At 40.9% G+C, this 22,312-nt stretch overlaps 1 protein-coding gene across 1 annotated transcript in view; it reads left to right on the top strand.

Annotated features, from left to right (window-relative positions):
• POU6F2 (POU class 6 homeobox 2) overlaps positions 1 to 22,312 on the top strand; it is a 398,314-nt gene that overhangs the window by 251,528 nt on the left and 124,474 nt on the right. The window contains exon 4 of the mRNA XM_060414407.1: positions 13,923 to 14,281. Coding sequence (XP_060270390.1) covers positions 13,923 to 14,281 — 359 coding nt within the window. The remainder of the gene's footprint in view (positions 1 to 13,922; positions 14,282 to 22,312) is intronic.

Below are 22,312 nucleotides of genomic sequence, written 5' to 3'. Positions count from 1 at the left end.
CTCATTATAGTTTTGATTTGCAATTAGTGATGTTGAGTCACTTCTCAACTATTTAGCAAACATCTACTATATGCAGGTTGCTGAGAGAAGGCAGGAAGATTAAGGAGGGCCAGATTAAGGAGGGGCAAGTTTCACTAAACCTTGTGAACTAAACCTGGTTCACTGAACCTAGTGAACTAAAACCTGGTTCACTTCTGTTGGAAGTTATTTGGTAAAAGAGCCAACTGAGTGCACATTATTCACTGCAGTACAGAGGACCCCATGAATGTCCCCTTATGGGAGTGCGGGGGACAACAATTCATCCTAGCCACTGTGAGCACCAGCCCTACCTGGCAGAGCATCTGCTACTCAGCTCTGGTTCCCATACAGGAATGAGAGGCATGTGGCCAGACTTTCTGGACTATTTTTAAGAATAGTGGACAATGCGTATTTTATATTGACTCCCCTTATTTTTTAATCTTGTCAACTAATTCAAACTTTTTAAAAGTTCTATTTTTGTATGTGTGGGAATGGGGCATCCTGGTCTTTGTGTCCATGTACCACCAGCTTCTACCTCTGAACTAGAAGTGAGGGTCCTCAACAGGGGTTATAATCAGTCTAGAAAGGTGGGCTAGAGCCAAAGTCATACTCCAATATGGGCTGAGCTGTATGATTTCATTCTCTGATGAATAGGAGCTATCATAATCCTTTTTAATTTTTAAATTAGTGGTTTAATCCCATCTATATTTTAGAAAATTAACTCTTGTGGGAGAGGGGCACTTGACACATGATCTGATAACATTTACTGAATTAATGAATGAGAGAAAGAAGGAACAGGGAAGGTAAAAGTTTAAGAGTTCAGTTAATAAGCTCTTTCAATGATCCAGACAAAAATGAAAATGGGGAGAAAGTAATATATACAGAAACTATCTGGAGGGCAGAGTAACGCTTTTGTGGAGATTATTAATGCTATTTACCAATTTTTTCTGACTCTCTAGGACTTGATAGTATGACACTTCCTGGTGCCCTTGCATTTAGCCACAAGTAGACTTGTGGCTACTGCTGGCCAAGAGTTGTGAGAGAAAGTGATGGGATGACTTCTGAATCAGAGCATTTAATTCCCACCCTAAAAAACTCTCTGTCCTTCTCATATCATAGGCAGTGTTCAAGATAGTGACAGACCTATCAGCTGGGTACTTAAGTGACTATACTAAGCTAAGACCCTCCTGACAAAATTTATTATAGCACTAAAAGAAAAAAACAATCTTTGTTGGGCTAGTCAATGAGTTTAGGGGCTGCTTGTTACCACAGTATAACTAACCTGTGCTGACTGCTACATTTGATTTCACCTCTTTTGTCCACATTGCATTAATGAAGTAAAAAGAATATCACTTTACTTCCCATAGCAAGATCAACCAGCCTGGTAAAAATCCATGAGACAATTGCAAAAACATTTATCCTTATGTAGGAGATATGACCTCATTACATTTTAATTCCATTGATAATTCCAGCATCTATTGCTTTCTGTGGAATTTCCCAGGATTCTTTTTTTGATGACTCTTTTCTTCCAGTAGGATTATCATTAATGTAATTAATTATTTCACTAAAACTATTTGTTTTCTTCTTGTTTGTTACATATGAAAGCATAAAGTAACATGAATTGAATGACTGATTGGCATATCAATACAAAATAACCAAATTACCCATGCAGTATATTAATGATCCTGCTTGTAGAGATAGAGAAAATAAGAATGAGAAGAGTGGGCATCCCTGGTAGTCCAGTGGCTAAGACTCCCGAGTTCCCAATGCAAGGGGCCCAGGTTTAATCCCTGGTTAGGGAACTGGTTCCCACATGCCACAACTAAAAAGATCCTGCTTGTCACAACTAAGACCCAGGGCAGCCAAATAAGTAAATAAATAAAAATAAATATTAAAAAAAGAATGAGAAGAGTAATAACATTTGTGATGTAATATGCTGCTGCTGCTGCTAAGTCACTTCAGTCGTGTCCGACTCTGTGCGACCCCATAGACGGCAGCCCACCAGGCTCCCCCGTCCCTGGGATTCTCTAGGCAAGAACACTGGAGTAGGTTGCCATTTCCTTCTCCAATGCATGAAAGTGAAAGTCAAAGTGAAGTCGCTCGGTCATGTCGTGATGTAATATGAGGGACTTTTAAACAGTAAACATTTTGGTACACAATCAAAATCAACTGTTATTGGTTTCTTTCTATGAATCTAGAAGTGCAAATCTGACAAGGGCATATCTTTGATATCTGTCTCAAAATACAAAAATAGATGTAACTTATTGAAAGTTTTATCATTTATTATGCAGGCCACACAAAGCTAGGATACATATGGTCCCAGAATCATGTCTGAGTTTAGATGTCTTCATCTGTAACGTGAGGGGAGACATACGCTATTTCTTCTTTTCAAAAAATAAGCAAGAGCCAATAAGGTGAAATCTATAAAGCCTTTTGGCAAACCAGAAGTTGTCGTAGAGGAACAAAACTGAATTGCCTGTTTATGGAGTTTAAAGTTCAGCCTAGATAAGGAAGATGTGTGGTGATCAGAGGGAAATTTAAAAGAAGAGAACATAGTCAGATTCTTAAAAAGAAATCTCTTATTGTACAGCATAGGCTTCTAAAGGAATCAGCCACTGCATCTTTGTCACTTAACTTTTTTTAATCTGAACTGACAGACCACTGAAGAATAACTGTAGGGAATAATCCCCACACTGGCAGAGGGGATGGATTAAATCAACCATGAAAATAAGCACTGGCCCATGTGTCTATAGCCTAAAAGAAATTTGAGTGAACACAGTCCTGTGTTTAAGCCAGGCACAGTATCCATTGAACTGCCTATAACATTGTCTCCTGCAAATGCCCATTTGAAGGGAAGGGCAAACGTCAATGCTTTGAAAGGCAGGGTACATCTTACTTGCTCTGCTAAGTTTAAAAAAATTATATTATTAGCCTAGAAATATAAAATGAGCACATGTGTTCCTTTCCCCCATATCCATGGCTTCATTTTTAGTAAGTATGGCTTCACTTCTACCCTAATAATTTTTAAATATACCCAGGAAAACCATGTTCAGTGAATGTTAGCTATAATTTTAAACGATTTGCCCTCCAGCTAAAAGGTCTGAGAAGAAGTTATCAAAGATGTAAATAATTGTTTTCCATATCTAAGGAGGAAAAATAATGGGATTGAATGTTACATGAGCACTTCTATTTCACCCAATTGCATTAAACAGATATGGTATTAAGAAGGAAAGGTGGCATATTCAGTGATGCACTCTTAATCTCAAACCTCTAAAAACACAAAACAAAAAAAAACCCAGATTATCCATGTGTTGAAGAATGAGCAGAGCAGAGAGAACTGACATCCAAGGAGATTCTGATGTTTCAGCCAGATCGCTGATGTTGCAACCAAGCTTCTGCCAAACTCCATGAGAAAAGGAAACCAGTTCTTACAGGAAGGCTGGGATTCTCTGATGAATAAATCTGGTCTCCTCTGTTGAATAAACTGATTTCATATCAAGAGTGGATGTTTCCATATACAGTGTGATTCCCTGCAGGTTAGGGAAAAATCAATCAAGCAAAATCAAGGAACAGAATCTATACTCAAAATGCACACTCAACCCCTACAAGTTCTAATTTTATATGATATTACTACCTGAAGAAGACTTGAAGATCTGATGGCAGCAAGCAGGAGGGGGTTATTTAAATCTTTTTTCTTTTTTTCCTGAAGGAAGATCTTATGTTCACAAGTTTAATATTGACGGAGCTTCATTTTCTTGGCCCATGTTACATGCTCATTTGAAGAAAGAACATCCATACCAGGTTCCTCAGAGCTAAAAATCCCTAACACTGATGCTTTTCCACTGACGGAGTGTCCTGTTAGGCCCCAGGTTATCCGAGTTAGTGACAGAAAGGTCGTTCTAGACTGCGGCTTTCCCAAGCAGCTTTTGTTTTGCTTGAAATGTATAGTTTCCTTTCTCTTTTATATCATACTCTCAAATTCTTCTAAATATTGTATCACTTCTATGGAATTGTGCTTTTTTTTCTAGACATATCTCTCTAGAGCCCTTTCTTTATGCTGCAGTCTCGACTGGGTATTATTAGAACTTCCAGGCATCTATCATAGTGGGGCTCCCTCGTATTATTTTTATGGGAAGACACACACTGCTCTCTGCATCCTAAATCTTCCTCTTTCTTGGTTCACCTCCTTATTTTACTGAAGTATCTATTCAACTTCCTAAGAAAAAGTAAGTCAAGGGAGGATAAATCCTTGTAAGTTCTGATGTGGGCATTCTTACACGCTAGCTGATAACAGTTTAACCAGCAATAGAATTCTTGGCTAGAGATCATTTTCTTTTAGAACTTAGAAGGCATTGCCCCACTGATTTTAGATTTTTAGGTGGTGATAGTGGTAATGCACCTGCCTGTCAATGCAGGAGTCACAAGAGGTGCAGGTTCGATCCCTGGGTTGGGAAGATCCCCTGGAGAAGGAAATGGCAACCCACTCCAGTATTCTTGCCTGGTAAGTCCTATGGACAGAGGAAACTGGCAGGCTACAGTCCACAGCATCACAGAGTTGGACACAACTGAAGCAACTTAGCATGTGTGCAATGAGAAGTATGAGGCCTATTTGAGTTACGTCTCTTTTTAATATTCACTCATCTGTTTGTTTTTTTTTTTGCTGTATCAGGTATTAGTTGCAGCACGTAGGCTCTTCATTGCACCCTGTGGGCTTCTCTCTAGTTGTGGCACACGTGGGCTTAGTTGCTCAAGCAGGATGAGCAACTCATGTGGGATCTTAATTCCTCAGCCAGGGATCAAACCCCCATTCCCTGCATTGGCAGGTGAATTCTTAACCACTGAACCACCAGGGAAGTCCCTGAGTTATGTCTCTTTGTATGTAGCCTTTTATTTATCTCTCTGAAACCATATTTAGTATTTAAAAAAATCTTTATCTTTAGTGTTCTGCAATTCCATGGGGGAAGTATCAGTATCATGGGGGGCGTTTTTCCTTTCTCCTTGGTTGGCACTCAGTAGGAACCTGGATGGACTTCCTAAGGACTTAGAAGAACCACTAAGAGCTCTGAGTATTGGGGTGAGACTGTGAACTTTCTGGTTTCTTCAAGGTGAATGAGAAGAGAAGGGTGAACTGTGGGGTGTCACATCCATATTAGAAATCCTAAGTCCTCCCCAGTTTTTTTCTATTTCATAATAGGAGATCCTTTCTGTTATTTTCCTGAGAGTTTAAGCCTCACTGGGGCCGTCCTACAGGCAGAGATGTTGAGAGGTCAGCTGGTCCAGAGAAAGGACTTAGCAAACCTCTCTGGGGATTTAGGGAACTCCTCAGCCTCCCTGCCTGCCACATTGTTGGGCAGGTACAATCCCCTCGGGATGACCCATGCCACCACTTCACCCCTTCACTTTACAGTTGGAGCTTTCCCTCACTTTTTCTATCCTCCCTTTTCAGTGGGGCATCTAAAAGCTAATAATATGTCTCAGATTTAAGATACCCCAGCAAGAGTGCTCCCCAAACTATCAACAAAGGCAGTAATGAGTGGTGAATGGCTCTTACTATCTAAATAAGATACTAAGGAACACTGGAAAATTCCCAGTGTCTGTTTCTTTCCAACCAATGTTTTCTGTCTCCTTTTTTTTTTTTTTTTTTTTTTGCTAATAGAACAAGTTCATTTTTCACAAAGCAATATTCTCAAAGTGATGGAGATGGATAAACAAGCTGTTCAGGTTGCAGGCCAAGTGAAGAGACTTCCCCTCCTGGATAGGCTGCCAGGAGCCCCAAGGCCAGTGGCTCCTGATCCCCTTGGATGGGGGCTTTAGAATGCAGACTTCATCCTACCCCCGGAATCTATTTGTCTAACAAGCTCCCAGGTGGTTCTGGTCCATAATTTGAGACAGAGTAGGTGAAAACATCTGACCTAAAGAAGAAGCTTGTGTGGTTCAGGCAATACATGGAAATTAGTGGGGAGATTTTCATTGGAAGAATTTCTTACTTTTTTCTCCCCTGATATCTCAAGAGATACTTAGATTGCTGCCCTAAATGCAAAAGAAGCAAATGACAGGTTACAGATATGTACGGCAATATTTAAGAGCTGATGACACTGACCGCATATGAAATAGTTACACATCATAGTCTTTGAGGCAGAACTGATTTTGCTTGTTTGGGGCATAATTGCCAAAAAGTAAAGGCAAATTTTCCAGAACATCTTCACCTTCTGCACTTTTTCAAAATCCCAAATCCCCAACCCACTGTTTCCATCTACTTTGCAAAAACTTCTGTCTGCCAGTGCAGGCTGGGGATGCTCTTAATGAGGGTACCAGGAAGAGTTCCTGACCTGCCTCCTTGCTTCAGCTACCTTAGATGTTATTACTTGGGGGATTGCTGGGAGGGAAGATGTCCAATTTTACCAACTCAAATTCTTCTGGATGGGTTGTTCTAGATTTCACTTTTTTTTCTTCTTCTAGGGATTTTTCTAGGCAAGAAAAATGAGCAGTAAATGCAGAATTAGGGAAGCAAAGGCTCCGTACATCAGGGAGCACAGATTTCCTTTCCAGTGGCCCATGAGCCCACTGATTTGTACAACTGGGGCCAATCTGGGAGTCACTGTCCCCAGTTAAGGAAGAAAGCCATTTGGAGAACTCTTAGCTGCCACCTGACGATACTCTAGAGACAACACATCAGAGAGTTCCATGGACAACATAAGAGGATGCCCTAGTCAGTTACTTTCCTTAAAATGCCACCAAGCTCTGCTGCCGCCCAGTGTCTAAGTGTAGAGGAAACATTCTTCCACCATCAAAACAAACTTGCGACATGAATCAAGTGTACTGTGGCCCTTCCCCAACTCCTGTCCACATATACCCCTCACCCCCTTTCCCTTGATTCCATGTCCCTGTTCTTATAATAACTCATGGCTCACACTCAAATTAGCATCTTTATTCTCAAAATGCACATTTACATTTTTAAAATGTTTCGCCTGCAGCAGAACAGAGGTTCAACTATACACACTTTCCCAGGAGCTGAACGATTCATCCCTGAACCAGTACCTTCAAATGAGCCTCTGTAAACTGAGGACCTGTGCCCACCTCTTCTCAAGAGTGGTGCCATGGAGGGCATCCCTTGATGAGGAAATAGTTATCTTTAGTTCCAGCCCTCAGGGGGAAGTAGGTTACCCCTGATGCTGTTATGTTAAGAGGCTTTGGGAAGTGGCAGACTTAAGACTGAATCGTCCATAGCACCTGTCAGCTGAACTCAGGCAGGTCATTTAAACTTTCTGAGCCAGGTTCCACAGTTTTAACATGACAGTGATATCATCTATTCATAAGATTGTCCTAAAAAGTTAAATTATCCATATTAAATGAAAGTGCTTTTCAAGCTAGGAAGCTCTGTCTTATTTTGAACCCAAATAGCCATCACTGTTCTCCGCCAGCTCAGACTCTAGCTTCGACATTTCTAGAGGGGTGTCTTGGGTGTGCCCAAGACTGAACTCATGGTCCATGTTGAGAGCAATCCATTTTCCCCACTGCCAGCCTGTGCCTCTGCATCTTCAGCGGACTCAGCACTTCCCTCCCAAAGCTGGGGGCATCCTGCAGCCCTGTCCGTATTGCTCCCTCTGCTCTGCCAGGCATAGCCCTAGGGACTACACAGCCACACAGAGTAGAGAAGGATTGTTCTCCTCCCTTGTGGGTCCCAGAGCAATGTGGCTTGGTCGTGTGCTAAGTCGCTGCGGTCGTGTACATCTCTTTGTGACCCCATGGACTGTAGGCTACCAGGCTCCGCTGTCCATGGGGATTCTCCAGGGCAAGAATACTGGAGCGGGTTGCCATGTCCTCCTCCCAGAGACTTTCCCAGCCCAGGGATCGAATTCGCATCTCTTGTGTCTCCTGCATTGGCAGGCGGGGTCTTTACGACTAGCACCATCTGGAAACCCCTTGCTTGGGATCCAGGGTATATATATGGAGAAACAGCTATTTACTATTACTGTCGTTATTGTAGTAGTAGTAGTAGAATAAACATAGCATAAAATTTGCCACGTTAACCGTCTTAAAGTGTACAATTCAGTAGCATTAAACACATTCACCATGTTGTCTAGCCCTCAGTGCTATCTCATTCTAGAACTTTTTCATCACCCCCAGCCAGAACCCCATCCCCAGGAGCAGTTACTCTCCAGTCCTCCCCCTCCTCACCCCTGGCAACCACTAACCTGCTTTCTGCCTCTGTGGATTTGCCTATTCTGCACATTCAATATAAATGCAACTATAGGGTATATGGTTCTTGGCATCTGGCTTCTCGCCCTCAGCAAGTTCAAGGTTACCCTTTGCTTTTTCTTTCCATAGGACTAGGCTTGCACCAGAGGACTGTACTCAGAATGGGCTTGAACAGCCATTCAGTTCACTTCAGTTCAGTTGCTCAGTCGTATCCGACTCTTCGTAACCCCATGAATCACAGCACACCAGGCCTCCCTGTCCATCACCAACTCCCAGAGTTTATCCAAACTCATGTCCATTGAGTTGGTGATGCCATCTAACCATCTCGACATCTGTCATCCTCTTCTCCTCCTGCCTTCAATCTCTCCCAACATCAGGGTCTTTTCAAATGAGCCAGCTCTTTACATGAGGTGGCCAAAGTATTGGAGTTTCAGCTTTAACATCAGTCCTTCCAATGAACACCCAGAACCGATTCCCCTTAGGATGGACTGGTTGGATATCCTTGCAACCCAAGGGACTCTCAAGAGTCTTCTCCAACACCACAGTTCAAACGCATCAATTCTTCGGCGCTCAGCCCTCTTTAGAGTCCAACTCTCACATCCATACAGGACCACTGGAAAAACCATAGCCATGACTAGACGGACCTTTGTTGACAAAGTAATGTCTCTGCTTTTTAATATGCTATCTAGGTTGGTCATAACTCTCCTTCCACGGAGTAAGTGTCTTTTAATTTCATGGCTGCAATCACCATCTGCAGTGATTTTGGAGCCCAAAAAAATAAAGTCTGACACTGTTTCCACTGTTTCCCCATCTATTTCCCATGGAGTGATGGGACCAGATGCCATGATCTTTGTTTTCTGAATGTTAAGCTTTAAGCCAACTTTTCCCCTCTCCTCTTTCACTTTCATTAAGAGGCTTGTTAGCTCCTCTTCACTTTCTGCCATAAGGGTGGTGTCATCTGCATATCTGATGTTATTGATATTTCTCCCAGCAATCTTGATTCCAGTTTGTGCTTCTTCCAGCCCAGCATTTCTCATGATGTACTCTGCATAGAAGTTAAATAAGCAGGGTGACAATATACAGCCTTGACGGACTCCTTTTCCTATTTGGAACCAGTCTGTTTTTCCATGTCCAGTTCTAACTGTTGCTTCCTGACCTGCATACAGGTTTCTCAAGAGGCAGGTCAGGTGGTCTGATATTCCCATCTCTTTCAGAATTTTCCACAGTTTATTGTGATCCACACAGTCAAAGGCTTTGGCATAGTCAATAAAGCAGAAATAGATGTTTTTCTGGAACTCTCTTGCTTTTTTGAGCAGCCATTACCATCACACTTTTGCAGGATTCCTGGTCTCTTGCAGGAGATAAATCCTTCCTGCTTCCTTCCTCCTTAGCACCAGTCCTCTCACCTCTGAAAACATATTGCTATGAAGTGACTCAGGTCCCAGCCAGGCTGGGAGCTTGTAATCCTTTCCAGCAGAGTCTCAAACCCAAGCCTCCAGTTTGCCAACCATGCCCAAAGATCCCTTAACTTGATAGTCCCAGAAAATGCTGACACTGCGCCCCCAACTAGAATGATTATAATAGTCTGAGTTGCACTTTGTGTTAACAAAGGTGAGCGTGTTGCTAAGAATCACATAACCTTTAGCGTTTGAGTCCCATTCCACTTTCAGTGAATCCCAAGGTGTTTGAGTACCTTGCAAAGTACAAGAGACATTTGTATTTCTCCCGAATCACTCATGGCCATGCTCACGGGCAGAATTTCCTTTCCATTTCCTGCCTCAGAAGTAATTGTATGTAAAGCCCATCCAGGATAGTTCTGTTGCCTCTGTGGTATAGCTTTTTTTATGTGCGTGGTTTCCTGAGAACATCTTTATCAAAGATCCTAAAAAGAACATTTTTAAAAATAATTTACAGTTGATACATAGTAACTGAACAAATAGAGAGATGCAAGCTTCTACACTTCTTTGTCTTATTAAATTATTTATTTGGGCAGTTCTGACCCACTGGTCTTGTCTTACTACTTCCTTCTCTCTAGAAAAGTCAGATTTTGATTTTTTTTTTTTATTCGCACCACCAGGCTTTCAAGATCTTAGTTCCTCAACCAGGGATTGAACCCACACCCTCGGCAGTGAGAGGGCAGAATTCTAACCTCTGGACCACCAGGGGATTTCTTGATGGAATTCTGTTTTGTGTTTCATTTTCAAAACTGTAAGTTTTAAAAATTTAAAACATCCTAATATAAATTTTTGTGCATCTCTTTAAGTTCTTCCATATCTACTGGTACCGTAGTTAAATTTTACACTTAACTTTGGCCCATGGAGTGTATAGTAACCAGACACAGAGGAAATAATCATTAAAGGACATAAATATCAGGGAAGAAAGTAAAATCTTTAAATTGCTATGCATAGAACCAAAGCATAGAATCACCCAACAATCACCATTTTATCTGCAAACATTCTCTTTATTTTCCTAACTTATGTCTGTACCTGTGTGCTTTACACAATGAGCCATTTAGAGGCTCCATATTTTAGTCTTTCTTTGCTTTTTTTTTCATATCATTGCATATGTGCCTTTGGCATTTTTGAGACCAGAATTACATTCTTGTACAGCCCCTCATGATTTCCTTTGTGTCCAGTACATACCTGAACATAGTTTACTGCCCATCATTCCTGGCTTGCAGATGCCAAATTAGCTGATGTAACTCAAAGAGGTTTAGTTTAGGTTAATGCCTTTCCAGGGAGGGTGCAGGTTACAGGGAAGAAATAGCCAAGCAACGTGAACTCACCAACATCAAGAAGCAAAGACACATTTGGGACCCACATCTCATTAGTAGGTTAGGGTCTGCTGCACCTACCTGTCTGCCAATATCTATCTGCCAATATTTCCCAGTCTTTCCTTTTTCAAACACTGATTTAGATAAATGATTTTCTAACCAAAATGAAACAGTATGGTATTTAAGTCAACCATGAAAATAAGCACTGACATATATACCCCCTACCCTGAAAGAAATCTGGACAGGCTTGATTTGAATCTGGCAGGGGGCCAGATGCAATCACGTTTCCAAAGTCTCTGACTCCACAAAAGGAGAGATCTAGCCCCTCCAGATTACAGAAGATCCCAGGGGTCATAACTGAGCTGGGCTCTCTGGTCTTCGATAAAACGTGGCTTTGTAGAATAGGAGCAAGGAGAGGGGGAAACGGCAAAATCAGATCATTCTTTTAAAGTTATTATAACTGGGTATTTTTTTTAATATGGACTTTAGTTTTTAGAGCAGATTTAGATTCAGAGCAAAATTGAGCAGAAAATTCAGAGTTCCCCCTTGACTGGGTATTTTCCAGCCCTCTCTCAGAGATGTTGTCTCTACAGGTCGAGTCCCAGAGCACTCTGCATTTACATCACAGGCAGGACACACACTGGTCTGAGTGTTTGAACAGACCTAGAGTAACTCACTGACCCAGGGGGACATTTGTTATCCCCACCAGTCCAACATGGAAGCTCTCAGTGTACCTGAGAGAGAAAAAAAAAAAAAAAAAAGGTATTTGATGCCCCTGGGAAACAGCAAACTATCATTTCATCAGTATAGCTATGCCTTGCTTTAAACAAACCTGATTATATTTAAAATCTGACTTATACCAGAGGTGAATTGGGAATGATCCACGTTTCCACCACGTTCAAAGTCAGGCTTCCACCACTCTAAGGTCTAAAATCATCAAAGCTTCTGTTCCAGGCAGTTCATTCTCCACATTGGTCCTTCAGAAACATCATCTAAGTCATGCTGTCATCTGGGTGTCTTCCTGCCCGGAATATCCTCCCATCCAGCTGTAGAACTCACTCTCTTGAGCCCTCTGTGCCCTCATTCCACATCCCCCAGGAACACTGCCTCTAGCCCTCTCTAGCCCAAAAAGGAGCCAATCTCCTCATTCTCCTGGCCCTTTTGGTCAATTTTCACACTGTTGACCATTTAGACAACCAATTGATTTATATCGAGTACTTACCATTAGCAGGATTATAACAGGCACCCCAAGGCTGATCATTTCTTATAAGTTCCTCTTACCTCCACAAATCCACTATAAATTGCTTAAAGGCAGGACTATGTCCCCTTGTTAAATCCTACTTATTATCAGAACAGCACTGGTACCTAGTTGGTGTTTATATTTTACAAAACGATTCTTAACTTTACAAAAATAGTCAGTAGTTGACTTCTTTACAGAGAAATTTCTTCAGATGTGCTCAACGTAGGGTTCCATGTACATGTATTTTTCAAGACCATCATTGTCATATGAAGGTGGGTATATGATGTCACTTTATAGAGCCACTATATATTTTTTAAGAAGTATTTTTTTTATTGGAACTAGTTTAATGTTGCAAACAGTGGTTACTACCTTTGGGGATCTTGATGAATTCTAAGTGGGGGAGGAATGGAATAGCATAGAAGCCAAGGCCTATGGTTTCCTTACATTTATTTGTAGGCTTATGGGAAAGCTTTTAGACTGATATTCAGGCAAAGAAGAAAGTGAACTTGTAGCAATAATTTTCTCTAGACCATTCTTCAGCCAAACTGATTTCCTGCTGGAGAAATTGTTCAGGGCTAGATGGGCATATGAAAACAAAGTTAGTGAGCTCAATGTTAAGACCGTTTATCTTACCAACTCTTACTTTTTCACAGAATAAAAAATCTGGAAAGATGATTTCTTTCTCTCAGTTCCTGGCCTGTCCTTGAGGTCCCAATGTGACTAGTCCCCACAGTTCACAGCTGACTATACCCCTTCTGATACGGGGGGCTCTGTGGGGCTCCCAAGGTGGCTCAACGGTAAAGAATCTGCCTGCCAATGCAGGAGACTCAGTAGACATGACTTCAATCCCTGGGTCAGGAAGATCCCCTGGAGAAGGAAATGGCAACCCACTCTAGGATTCTTGCCTGGGAAATCCCATGGACAGAGGGGCCTGGCAGGCTACAGTCCATGGGGTTGCAAAAAGTCAGACATGACTTAGTGACTAAATACACACGCACGTCTTTTTAACAAGCAGGCAAAAAGTTCAGACTGAGACTTTTGATTCTGCAAAACTGAGATGAATGTACTATCTTCAAATTTAAAAAAAAAAACACTGTAGAAAACAAAACTCACATATCTAAGCAAGTTGGCAGAGGTCTGATGCAAGTGAAAATTACACCATGAGTGGCACTGATGATGAAAAGGAGATTGCACACACTTTAGCTTTCTGTGCTTAACTCCATTCAAGCATTTGCCAAAAAGATTTAAACGAGCTGACCTTTAAAAATCTAAATCAGACCTTGAAAGTCTAAGTGTCTTTCCCAAACAGGATGGAAAGGAAGAGAGGGAGAAATTACTCAAAAATTACCTCTGTTCCTAGTCCATCCCCTTGGTTTTGCACCTGCTCTATCCCTTAGAATGTAATGCCTGGTGTGTTACACTCTGGTCCTCCCTAAATTTTAAAATTTCCCCAAGAACTGACTCTCATACTCCCAGTGCCCTACAACCCTCTAAGACATCAAGGAGCTGCAGGGCATGAGGGTGAACATTCTCTAACAGAGAGCCTTCTCAGCTCGCAGGGGACCGGTTATCAAATCCACAGCCAGCGGTGTGGTGGTGTATTTTCAACTCTACGTGTACGTTTCAGGTTCACGTGTTTGTTTCAACTCCACGTGTGCGTTTCAACTCCACGTTCGCTCTCTCTCCTTGCAGCTACCTCATCCCTGAACTCCCAACTCCAGCAGCTCCAGCAGCTTCAGCAACTCCAGCAGCAGCAGCCGCCACCGCCCCCGGCTCCGCCGGGCAGCCAGCACCCGCAGCCCGCCCCGCAGGCGCCCCCGCAGCCCCAGCAGCAGCCGCCCCAACCAGCCCCGCCGTCCCAGCAGCCGCAGCCCGCCTCCCAGCCTCTGCCGGCTCCGCCCGCGCAGCCCCCGCAGCCTCCAGCCCACCCTCACCCCCAGAGCCAGAACCAACCGTCTCCGACTCAGCAGAGCGCCAGCCCCCCTCAGAAAGCCAGCCAGTCTCCGGGCCACGGCCTCCCGTCGCCGCTCACGCCACCCAATCCTTTGCAGGTACGCCCGCGCCCCGTCCCGCCCACGCACAGGGGACCCGGCTGCCGTGTGGCGCGCCCTCCCTGGAGGCAAAGGGCCCGCCAGACTTAGCACCCACTTGTGCAGCGTCTAATTCAAATTGATCTCTTAGACGGAGGGAAGAGGGAGCAGATAGCAGGCAACTGGGGATGCATGTAAACGAAACAGATAGAAACCCATTGATGTTGCCTCCGAAGGATAAATGTTATCTCTTTCCTCCGGTGAGAGGCCGGCACTGTAAGTGCACTTGTAGCCTGTAATAACTCCACTTTATGATACTTTTTGAAGGCAGCAAAGATAGCATCCAATTAAAATTATTACTAGCAGAGTTTTGTAGCCCCGTGGAGAACTACATCTCCTGTCCATGAGGCATGGTGGTTATTTCTCTATATTATGAATACAGTAGTGTCTTACCTTAAGTACTTCAGTGCTCTTTTGTTTCTATTTTCCCAAAGATTCTCTGGGGTTAGGAGGGTAAAGAAATTTAGCCCCAGTCTTATGTCCCAGATTCCAACCATTACTCCATTGACTAACAAGTGCTCTAAATTCACACCAGAACCCTCAACAAGTATGCATCTTTAGAAAATAATAAAGCTTCTCTATATTTACTTTATTGCTGTGAAGCTGAGGGCATCCAAAATAGAATTTCAGGCTAATCATGAAAGCTCATCTCTATCTACTATCATTGAGGAGCAAGGAACAGGAGCATTCAGGAATATATAACTTTAATGGTTCAGAAACTCATTCTTAACTTAGATGCCTTTAAAATAAACTAGCTTCAAAAGATAACGACTCTGATGTCAACACATCAGATCCAGAAAGTAAAAGCTCAGTTTGGGACTTAAAAAAAATAAGGATTTTTTTTTTTTTCCCCAATGAGATTTCAGATGGTTTAGTACATGTGTAGTGTAGTGACAAATTCCCACAGAGTGGAAAGCCTATACTTACTTCAAGCATCAACTCACCTCCCTCCTCGAGGGTCCTTGACTCACAGTCAGTCTAGCCCAGCCCTTCCAGAGGACCACAAAAGTGATGTTATCCTTAGGTCCTAAATAGCTAAACACGCAGAATCAAAATAGGTTGGCCCACAGACAGAAAGGCGAGTAGATTAGAGACTTAGTATTTTAGAACTGATTTAATTTGTTGTCCTGTTTCTATGAGCTTGGTTTCTCAGTGGTGGCTCCGAGTTTTCTTGGAAAGGGAAACATTTGGGTGAGATAAGTAATTGTGTCTTCCTTGGCACTTGGGTCATGGCTACCTAAAAATTTGAACAGTTTTCCCCAATTGAGTTTGAAAGTGTATTTTTAAAATATTACAAGTATGAAACAACATAATACCTTTGACGTAAGTTAGATTGAAATGAACACAGGCTAAAAAAGTCTTGATTATACACTTGACATCTATGGGATGTCATAAATGTATATAAGTACATCTAATCAGATTTACCAGACACATGACTAGAGCATATTTTCAACATTTGGAATTCAACAGTGGTTATTCCAAAGAATGGTTTTAATGTATTTTAAAGAGCAGTTAAATTAGATATACCTCAGCTCCAAGTGATTAAACACTTCCTTGATCTAAACCATCAAAGTAGATGAATTACCAAAGAAACCATGTGTCCTGCTCTGAGGGATGAGATTGCTAAACCCTGCCCCCTGTTGTTCAACTTAATCCAGTATTCTATAGAGTTGAGTGAAAGCTTTGAGTTCTGTGGACATCAGTCTTCTCAGAACACTGTCAACATTGTATAAATCTCTATCAGCCAGTAAAAAACAAGTGTAGACAACCCACTTGAATGGCTGTTGACAGGGCTTTAGAAGAGGTGACCACTCAGCCTCCTGAAAACTAATTCTGTGAGGAGAATTTCCAGATGTTCTCCTAAAGGTTTCCCATGGAAATCTGGGAGGTATTTCATTTTGTGTTTTTGCAACAAATGAAGGCTCAAAATCACATTTATTTCTTTATAACCCTGAGAGACTATTCTAATTTTCACTGTTGAAGTTTTAACTTATAAGCTTACTAAGTATATTGATGGGATAATACTCTATCTTCTTGTGTGGATCTAATGAATGACCACTGAAGGAGTGATTTGCTGAAATGTTAAGATATTATTGAGCAGATAGAGAACTAATTTTGAAAAGTCCACAGCTGTAGGAATAAAATGATTTTTTCCTTTCACTGTAGGCATGTGTAACGGAAATAAAGAATTCTGTGGTTTTGAAATAGTATATTTTTCTCTACATTAGCTGAAGGGTTTTTGAGTTTGTTGAACATGTTATGTTTGAACTTTTGAAAAAGAAAACTATTTAAGAGGATATGAAAGATATTTAACCCTCAAAGGTAATGATCTTTACAAACTAAAATAAAATATTTTTGTTTGAAGGTTATTAAGAGAATAATCATCAACTAAGTTCATATATGACAGCTTCAATTCTATTTTACAATTATCTATTTTCATGTGGGCTTTGCCTTTTTACATTGTTCAAAATCTGTCAGAGAGATATTATTTTAAAATATGCAACCTAGGTTGTTAGGATAATAATCATTTCTAAAACTGTACAGATACTATCATATCTTCAGAAAAAAATAATAAAGTACCTTATGTAGGTATATTTGGTAAGGTTTTTCCTTGAGATGAAAAAAAAATAATAGTGCTGACAGGTAGTAACACTCTAAGCTAAAGTTTTCCAAATAGTTCTGGTCAGGTTTTTGTCTAATACTGAAATTTTTTTTTTCATTCTTTTACTCAATTCCATGAAATGAATTGCATATCCAAAACCAGGTTGTTGTTTTAAGACAGATAAGAGTCTAAAGTATTGTCACCTCAGAGAACTAATTTTGATAGCTTAGAGTTATAGGGGGGCTGGTGGTCCAGCATGGCTATCAGAAGCTGGCCCCTGGAAGCCTATGTTTAAACTCTTCACAGGATTTAAGGTCTGCTCACCCAATTTTATTCTCGGGAGAGAGAAATTCTGAACAGGATTATAAGTGCAAAGATTTAGGGGCCAGGCAGTCAGTAAAAATAAGTAAAACAGATTTGACTATAAGGGCTTCCCTTGTGGCTCAGTTGGTAAAGAATCCCCCTGCAATGCGGGAGACCTGGGTTTGATCCCTGGGTTGGGAAGATCCTCTGGAGAAGGGAAAGGCTACCCACTCCAGTATTCTGGGCTGGAGAATTCCATGGACTATATAGTCTGTGGGGTCACAAAGATATCAGAAGATATCCACAAATATGGATATCAGAAGCTGGCCCCTTGAAGCCTGTCTTTAAACTCTTCGTGGGATTTAAGGTCTGCTTACCCATGACTTCATTCTCCGGAGGGAGAAGTTCTGAACAGGATTTTAAGTGCAAAGATTTAGGGGCCAGGCAGTCAGCATAAACAAGTAAAGCAGACTTGAATATAAAATCCAAGTGAAATTTTGGAAACGGTGTATGGGACAAACAAATGTGAGTTGAATTTAACCCTTAGGTTCCAGATAGATAACAATCCATGCCCTTTATTTTTGTCCTAACCCACCTGCCACAGGCCACACCAGAATCTAAAACTAGAAATGTAGTGTGTGTGTTGAGTGGGAACAGATCAGAAACATATATGGAAGCAATCTTTGGGGGAAAAAGATATGGTCTAATCATTCCTGGGTAGACAGAACAATATACGGTTTTAATTTCAGTGTATGATATTTATCTGAATAAAAACCTAAGCCTAAGAATGGCAAAATACGTCCTTTCTGTGACCTTTGAGATGACTTTTCTTGAGACTGTTCCTTGGGAGTTTTTAACTTTCACTAAAGAAAATACAAACATTGTGTAAAAGTCTAGTCTAGTCTACCTGAGTGATCTGGAGATGATCTGGGCATGGTTGGAGCCTTGACTAGGTGACATAGGAAGAGGAAGCTTATTCTAATTCTGACCCTGCTTCCAACTAATTCACAACTTGGGACAAGTTCTTTGGGCTTTGTTTTCTTTGTTTGTTAGTTGTGTGGTGTATATCATTTGTCAGATCCTTTTTGGGTCTTTGAGTCTATAATCCAAATGTTGGTAGGCCTGTAGAATTTTACTGGATACTGAAAACCCAATGTTCCTGAAGATTCTCTGAGTATTCTTCAAGGTCAGGTTAATTTCTTCCCACTCAGCTGGGTGGCAGAGTAGAGAGTGAAGACAAGCCCAAGTGGGATAATGATAGCAGAAGCAGATTTTATCTTAGCCTGAGAGTCAATGTTAAAGTCAAGTTTTCATCCTCAGAGAGTCAGTGCCATAAACTCTAGGTCCCAGATTGCTTTTTCACACCTATACATTAGAGAGGCTTAAGAAACCAAATGGTGCTTTTAACCTTGGCCTTTTGCATAACGTCTTGCATGGCAGGAAGCAGGATCATCTTTTTCTCTTGTATTGCACATTTTAATGAAAACAAAACAAAACACAGAGAGAGAAATCAGTGGAAGCGATTAGGGGAGAGAAAACTATCTATGCTTGTAGGAGGAATGAGGAGCACAGTCACCTCTCAGAGGTGAATTCGCTCGAGAGAGAGCATAAAATTGTCCTCTACCACGTGCATTTCTTCATGTAAAGGTCCTGGTACCACTCAGGCATCAGCAGTAAACCTGCTTTCAAATTCCACCTCTGCTTTAGCGCAGGCTCAGCCTCTTGATCTTCTCGTATAGGATGTTTTCCCCCTAGCAAAGTTTCAGTACTACTTTCCAGAGTGATAGAAAGAATGATGTATTATCACTTTTTAAAACAAAGAGCCCAAGCCCTTGGGGAGGAGTTAGACCCACATGATCTCCGTCCTTTTAAAGCAAATAATCTCCAATCATGTCTCCTTCCTATAAAACAGACCCAGTGCTTGGGGCCCACCTCCTCTCTCCCCAGTAGTTAGTCTTAATTTAATACAGTATTAGTCAAAGCTTGGTGGGTCTAAGTTTTTTTGATCTATAAGTGGAGGGGGTAAACTTAAATACTTTCTGGAACTCTTTCCCTTCTATTTGGAATTTTAGGTTACAAACCTCTAAAACTCACCTTGGGTGACCTATGCAGGTGCAGGGGAAAAACTCTTTTTCCCTCTACTCATTCTGAGTTCTCAAACTGGGGATCTGTAAATTAGACTAGAAAAGGCAGATTAAGAAGAGACAAACAATTTTTTATGACATGTGCTTCCTGCATACATATGGGAGCACTTAGTGATGAGGAACTCAAAGGGGTGGTTAGAACTTGGGCTTAACCAGCATCTTAATAAAAGAACACAAGGAATAACAAGACTGAGGAAAAGGACTATAGGCTTCTAAGAGTGGCAAATTGTGGGGAGGTGATATATGGGGAAACTAATAGTAGATAAGCAAGATTTGTTATACATAATTTTCTGGTGCCGTCTCTGGACTGATACAGGTCTAGACTTGTCTCCAGTCATTAAATTCTGTCCTTCCTGGTAGAGGAGGAGTTGGGGGAACACCTTTACAAGTTTATGTCCTGCTATTAGGCACAATAGGAGGATGGCAGAAAGCTTTTCTTGTATCTGTTGATACTTAATTGCCTTCAGCTCAAAATAATCCTCATGCCAAAGTGGGCATGTTTTGAGCTGACATTTCTGCTACCTTTTGTAGGTATAGTTATATAACTCCCTTGTGGCCAGTGTAAGTTCTAGTAGAACTCTATTTACACAGGGATGAATCAGGCATAAAATTCCCTTCACCTGGACTAAGGTAAATGAGGCATTCATCTCAGATGCAGAATTCATCTCAGGTGCACCCAAAAATACAGTCATCAAGACAGACCATATTTTAATACAATTTTATAAAAAATCAAAATGAATGTCAAAATCTATGATGACCTAAATATCACATTTTAAAATATAAGATCAGTAACAATAATGAGCCATTTTGAAGTCTGAGGCAAAAGGGAAAAATCACTAACACTGATTTTGTTGGTCATGAATTTTTTGCATTCATTTTGGATTTTTAAAAAAATATCACATTAGATGTTACTCATCTTGATTAGTGTATTTGGGACACACCCTTAAACTCTGCCTGAGATGAGTACCTCTCTTGTCTCACATTGGCTACCAGCTATGTAAATGATTTATTTAGCAAATACTCTCCAAAGTCAATAGCATTCTGTCTATTGGAAATTTCAGCTAGGTCTTGGATGCCTTTTTCTAGTTAAAGCTGAAAAGTGCACCAGATTTTTGCACAATGGAAAAAGAAGTGTATGTTGGATAATGGATTGGGGTGGAGAGGTGGAGTAGAAACCCATCCTCCCTGTGTAAAATAGCACAGGTCTAATAAACCAATCATTTTTTAGTGAATTGAAATGTTATGACAATCCAAAACGTATAGACTTTCAGTTATAACATAAAGAAGTCATGGGGATATAATATACATCATAGTGACTAGAGCTAATAATGTTTTATTTAGAAAAAAAGAAAATGCATATTATTACTAAGAGCTGCATGTAAAATTTCTTGCAGTTTAAAATATATATATATATTTTTCACTTTGGTTCCACAAAATAAAAAAATATATAATTCAAAGTAAAATCTTTGAATTATATAATATATATTTCTTTGTTGCTTTAGCAATATAAATACAATTTAGCAATACAAATAAAATTGATGACTCCTGAAAAAAAATGTTGAGGACTTCCCTGGTGGCTCAGACTGTAAAGCATCTGTCTACAATGCCAGAGACCCAGGTTCGATCCCTGAGTTGGGAAGATCCCCTGGAGAAGGAAATGGCAATTCACTCCAGTACTATTGCCTAGAAAATCCCATGGACAGAGGAGAAAAAATGTTATGGCAATCAAAAAACTTCTTTGGCTGATATTTATCACTGAACTAAAATTACAGTTTTATGAGATTAAGTAGGTTTGGTAAAAATGACCAAAAGTATCATTATGTAGACAGCATTCTTCCAGAGCAATCCAGGCCATGAGAATCTTTTAAAAACTGGAATTGTCCACAGGGAGTGAGTAAGGTTTCCTCCTGGGCTAAAAAGCCAAAAGAAATTTCATTATTATGGATAAGAAAAATCTATTCAAACCCAGAGAATTTCCAAGATTAAATATGATATACTAATGAAAATGCTTTGTAGGGTATGCATTTGTTAAGCAAATGTTGATAACACTACAGATGTGAAAGAATATAAATTTATTTCTGTTTATATGACCATACAGTAAATTGAGGGCTTCGTTCATGATTCCCTCATTCAGCAAGAGGTCGGGTAAGAAATGGGAGTCCCTTTACCCAATTGTATTCAGGCTTGAATACAATAAACAAAACATGTTTAGCTACATTCTCTGCAAGGTACAATTTTTCCTTTTATGAAAGAAAGAAAACCTCCTTTAAAAAAAAGCCCTCAGTTCAACATTACTGACATTTCAGAGAATTTATTACAAGCATTTGAGATCCAGGAGGAACAACAAAGTTTATATTGCTTTGAGAGTAGCAGGGGGAAAAATTAGTTTAGCAAGAATATACTTACATACCGTGGTGCTTCTTTGTCATTGTCTAGACGTACCGTTCCTAGGTATTGCTCTGTAGATTAGTCAAAGCATGTAGAAAGGAGCTTAACAACGCAGGTGGTGTGTTCACAGCTCTGACTGTGGAAGCTTATGTCAAGTAGCAATAGATGGAGAGAGGGCCAGACTCAAAGTGGGGAGCATGGGAAGATTCCTGCAGTATTTGAACTTGGCAGCTTCTGTCTTCTCAAGGAAACTGCTCTGAACCCTACAGTGGGGTAGATTCCTGGCTTGTCCACAGTGAGTTCAGCGGTAACCGTGGAGCCACACACCCCACCAGGTCCCATCACTGTCTGCTGGATGTAACTGATAGGCTGACCCCAAAGTCTAGTTCAGAATGCTTCTAGAACAATTTCACCTGCGTGTGCATGGTTCCAGGTTTGAGTGGCAATGGGAGCAGCCCAAAATGTGCTGGCTGGTATTTTGCTCTGAATTAGCAAGACATGACCAACTGTTATTTCTCATAGTTTAGGCTCAATTTGTTCAAGGTAAATATTGTG

The sequence above is a fragment of the Ovis aries genome, chromosome 4, assembly GCF_016772045.2.
Source record: "Ovis aries strain OAR_USU_Benz2616 breed Rambouillet chromosome 4, ARS-UI_Ramb_v3.0, whole genome shotgun sequence".
NCBI classification, from domain to species: domain Eukaryota; kingdom Metazoa; phylum Chordata; class Mammalia; order Artiodactyla; family Bovidae; genus Ovis; species Ovis aries.
The sequence above is the reverse complement of the archived record's forward strand: the minus strand, read 5'-3'. Positions and strand labels throughout refer to the sequence as shown.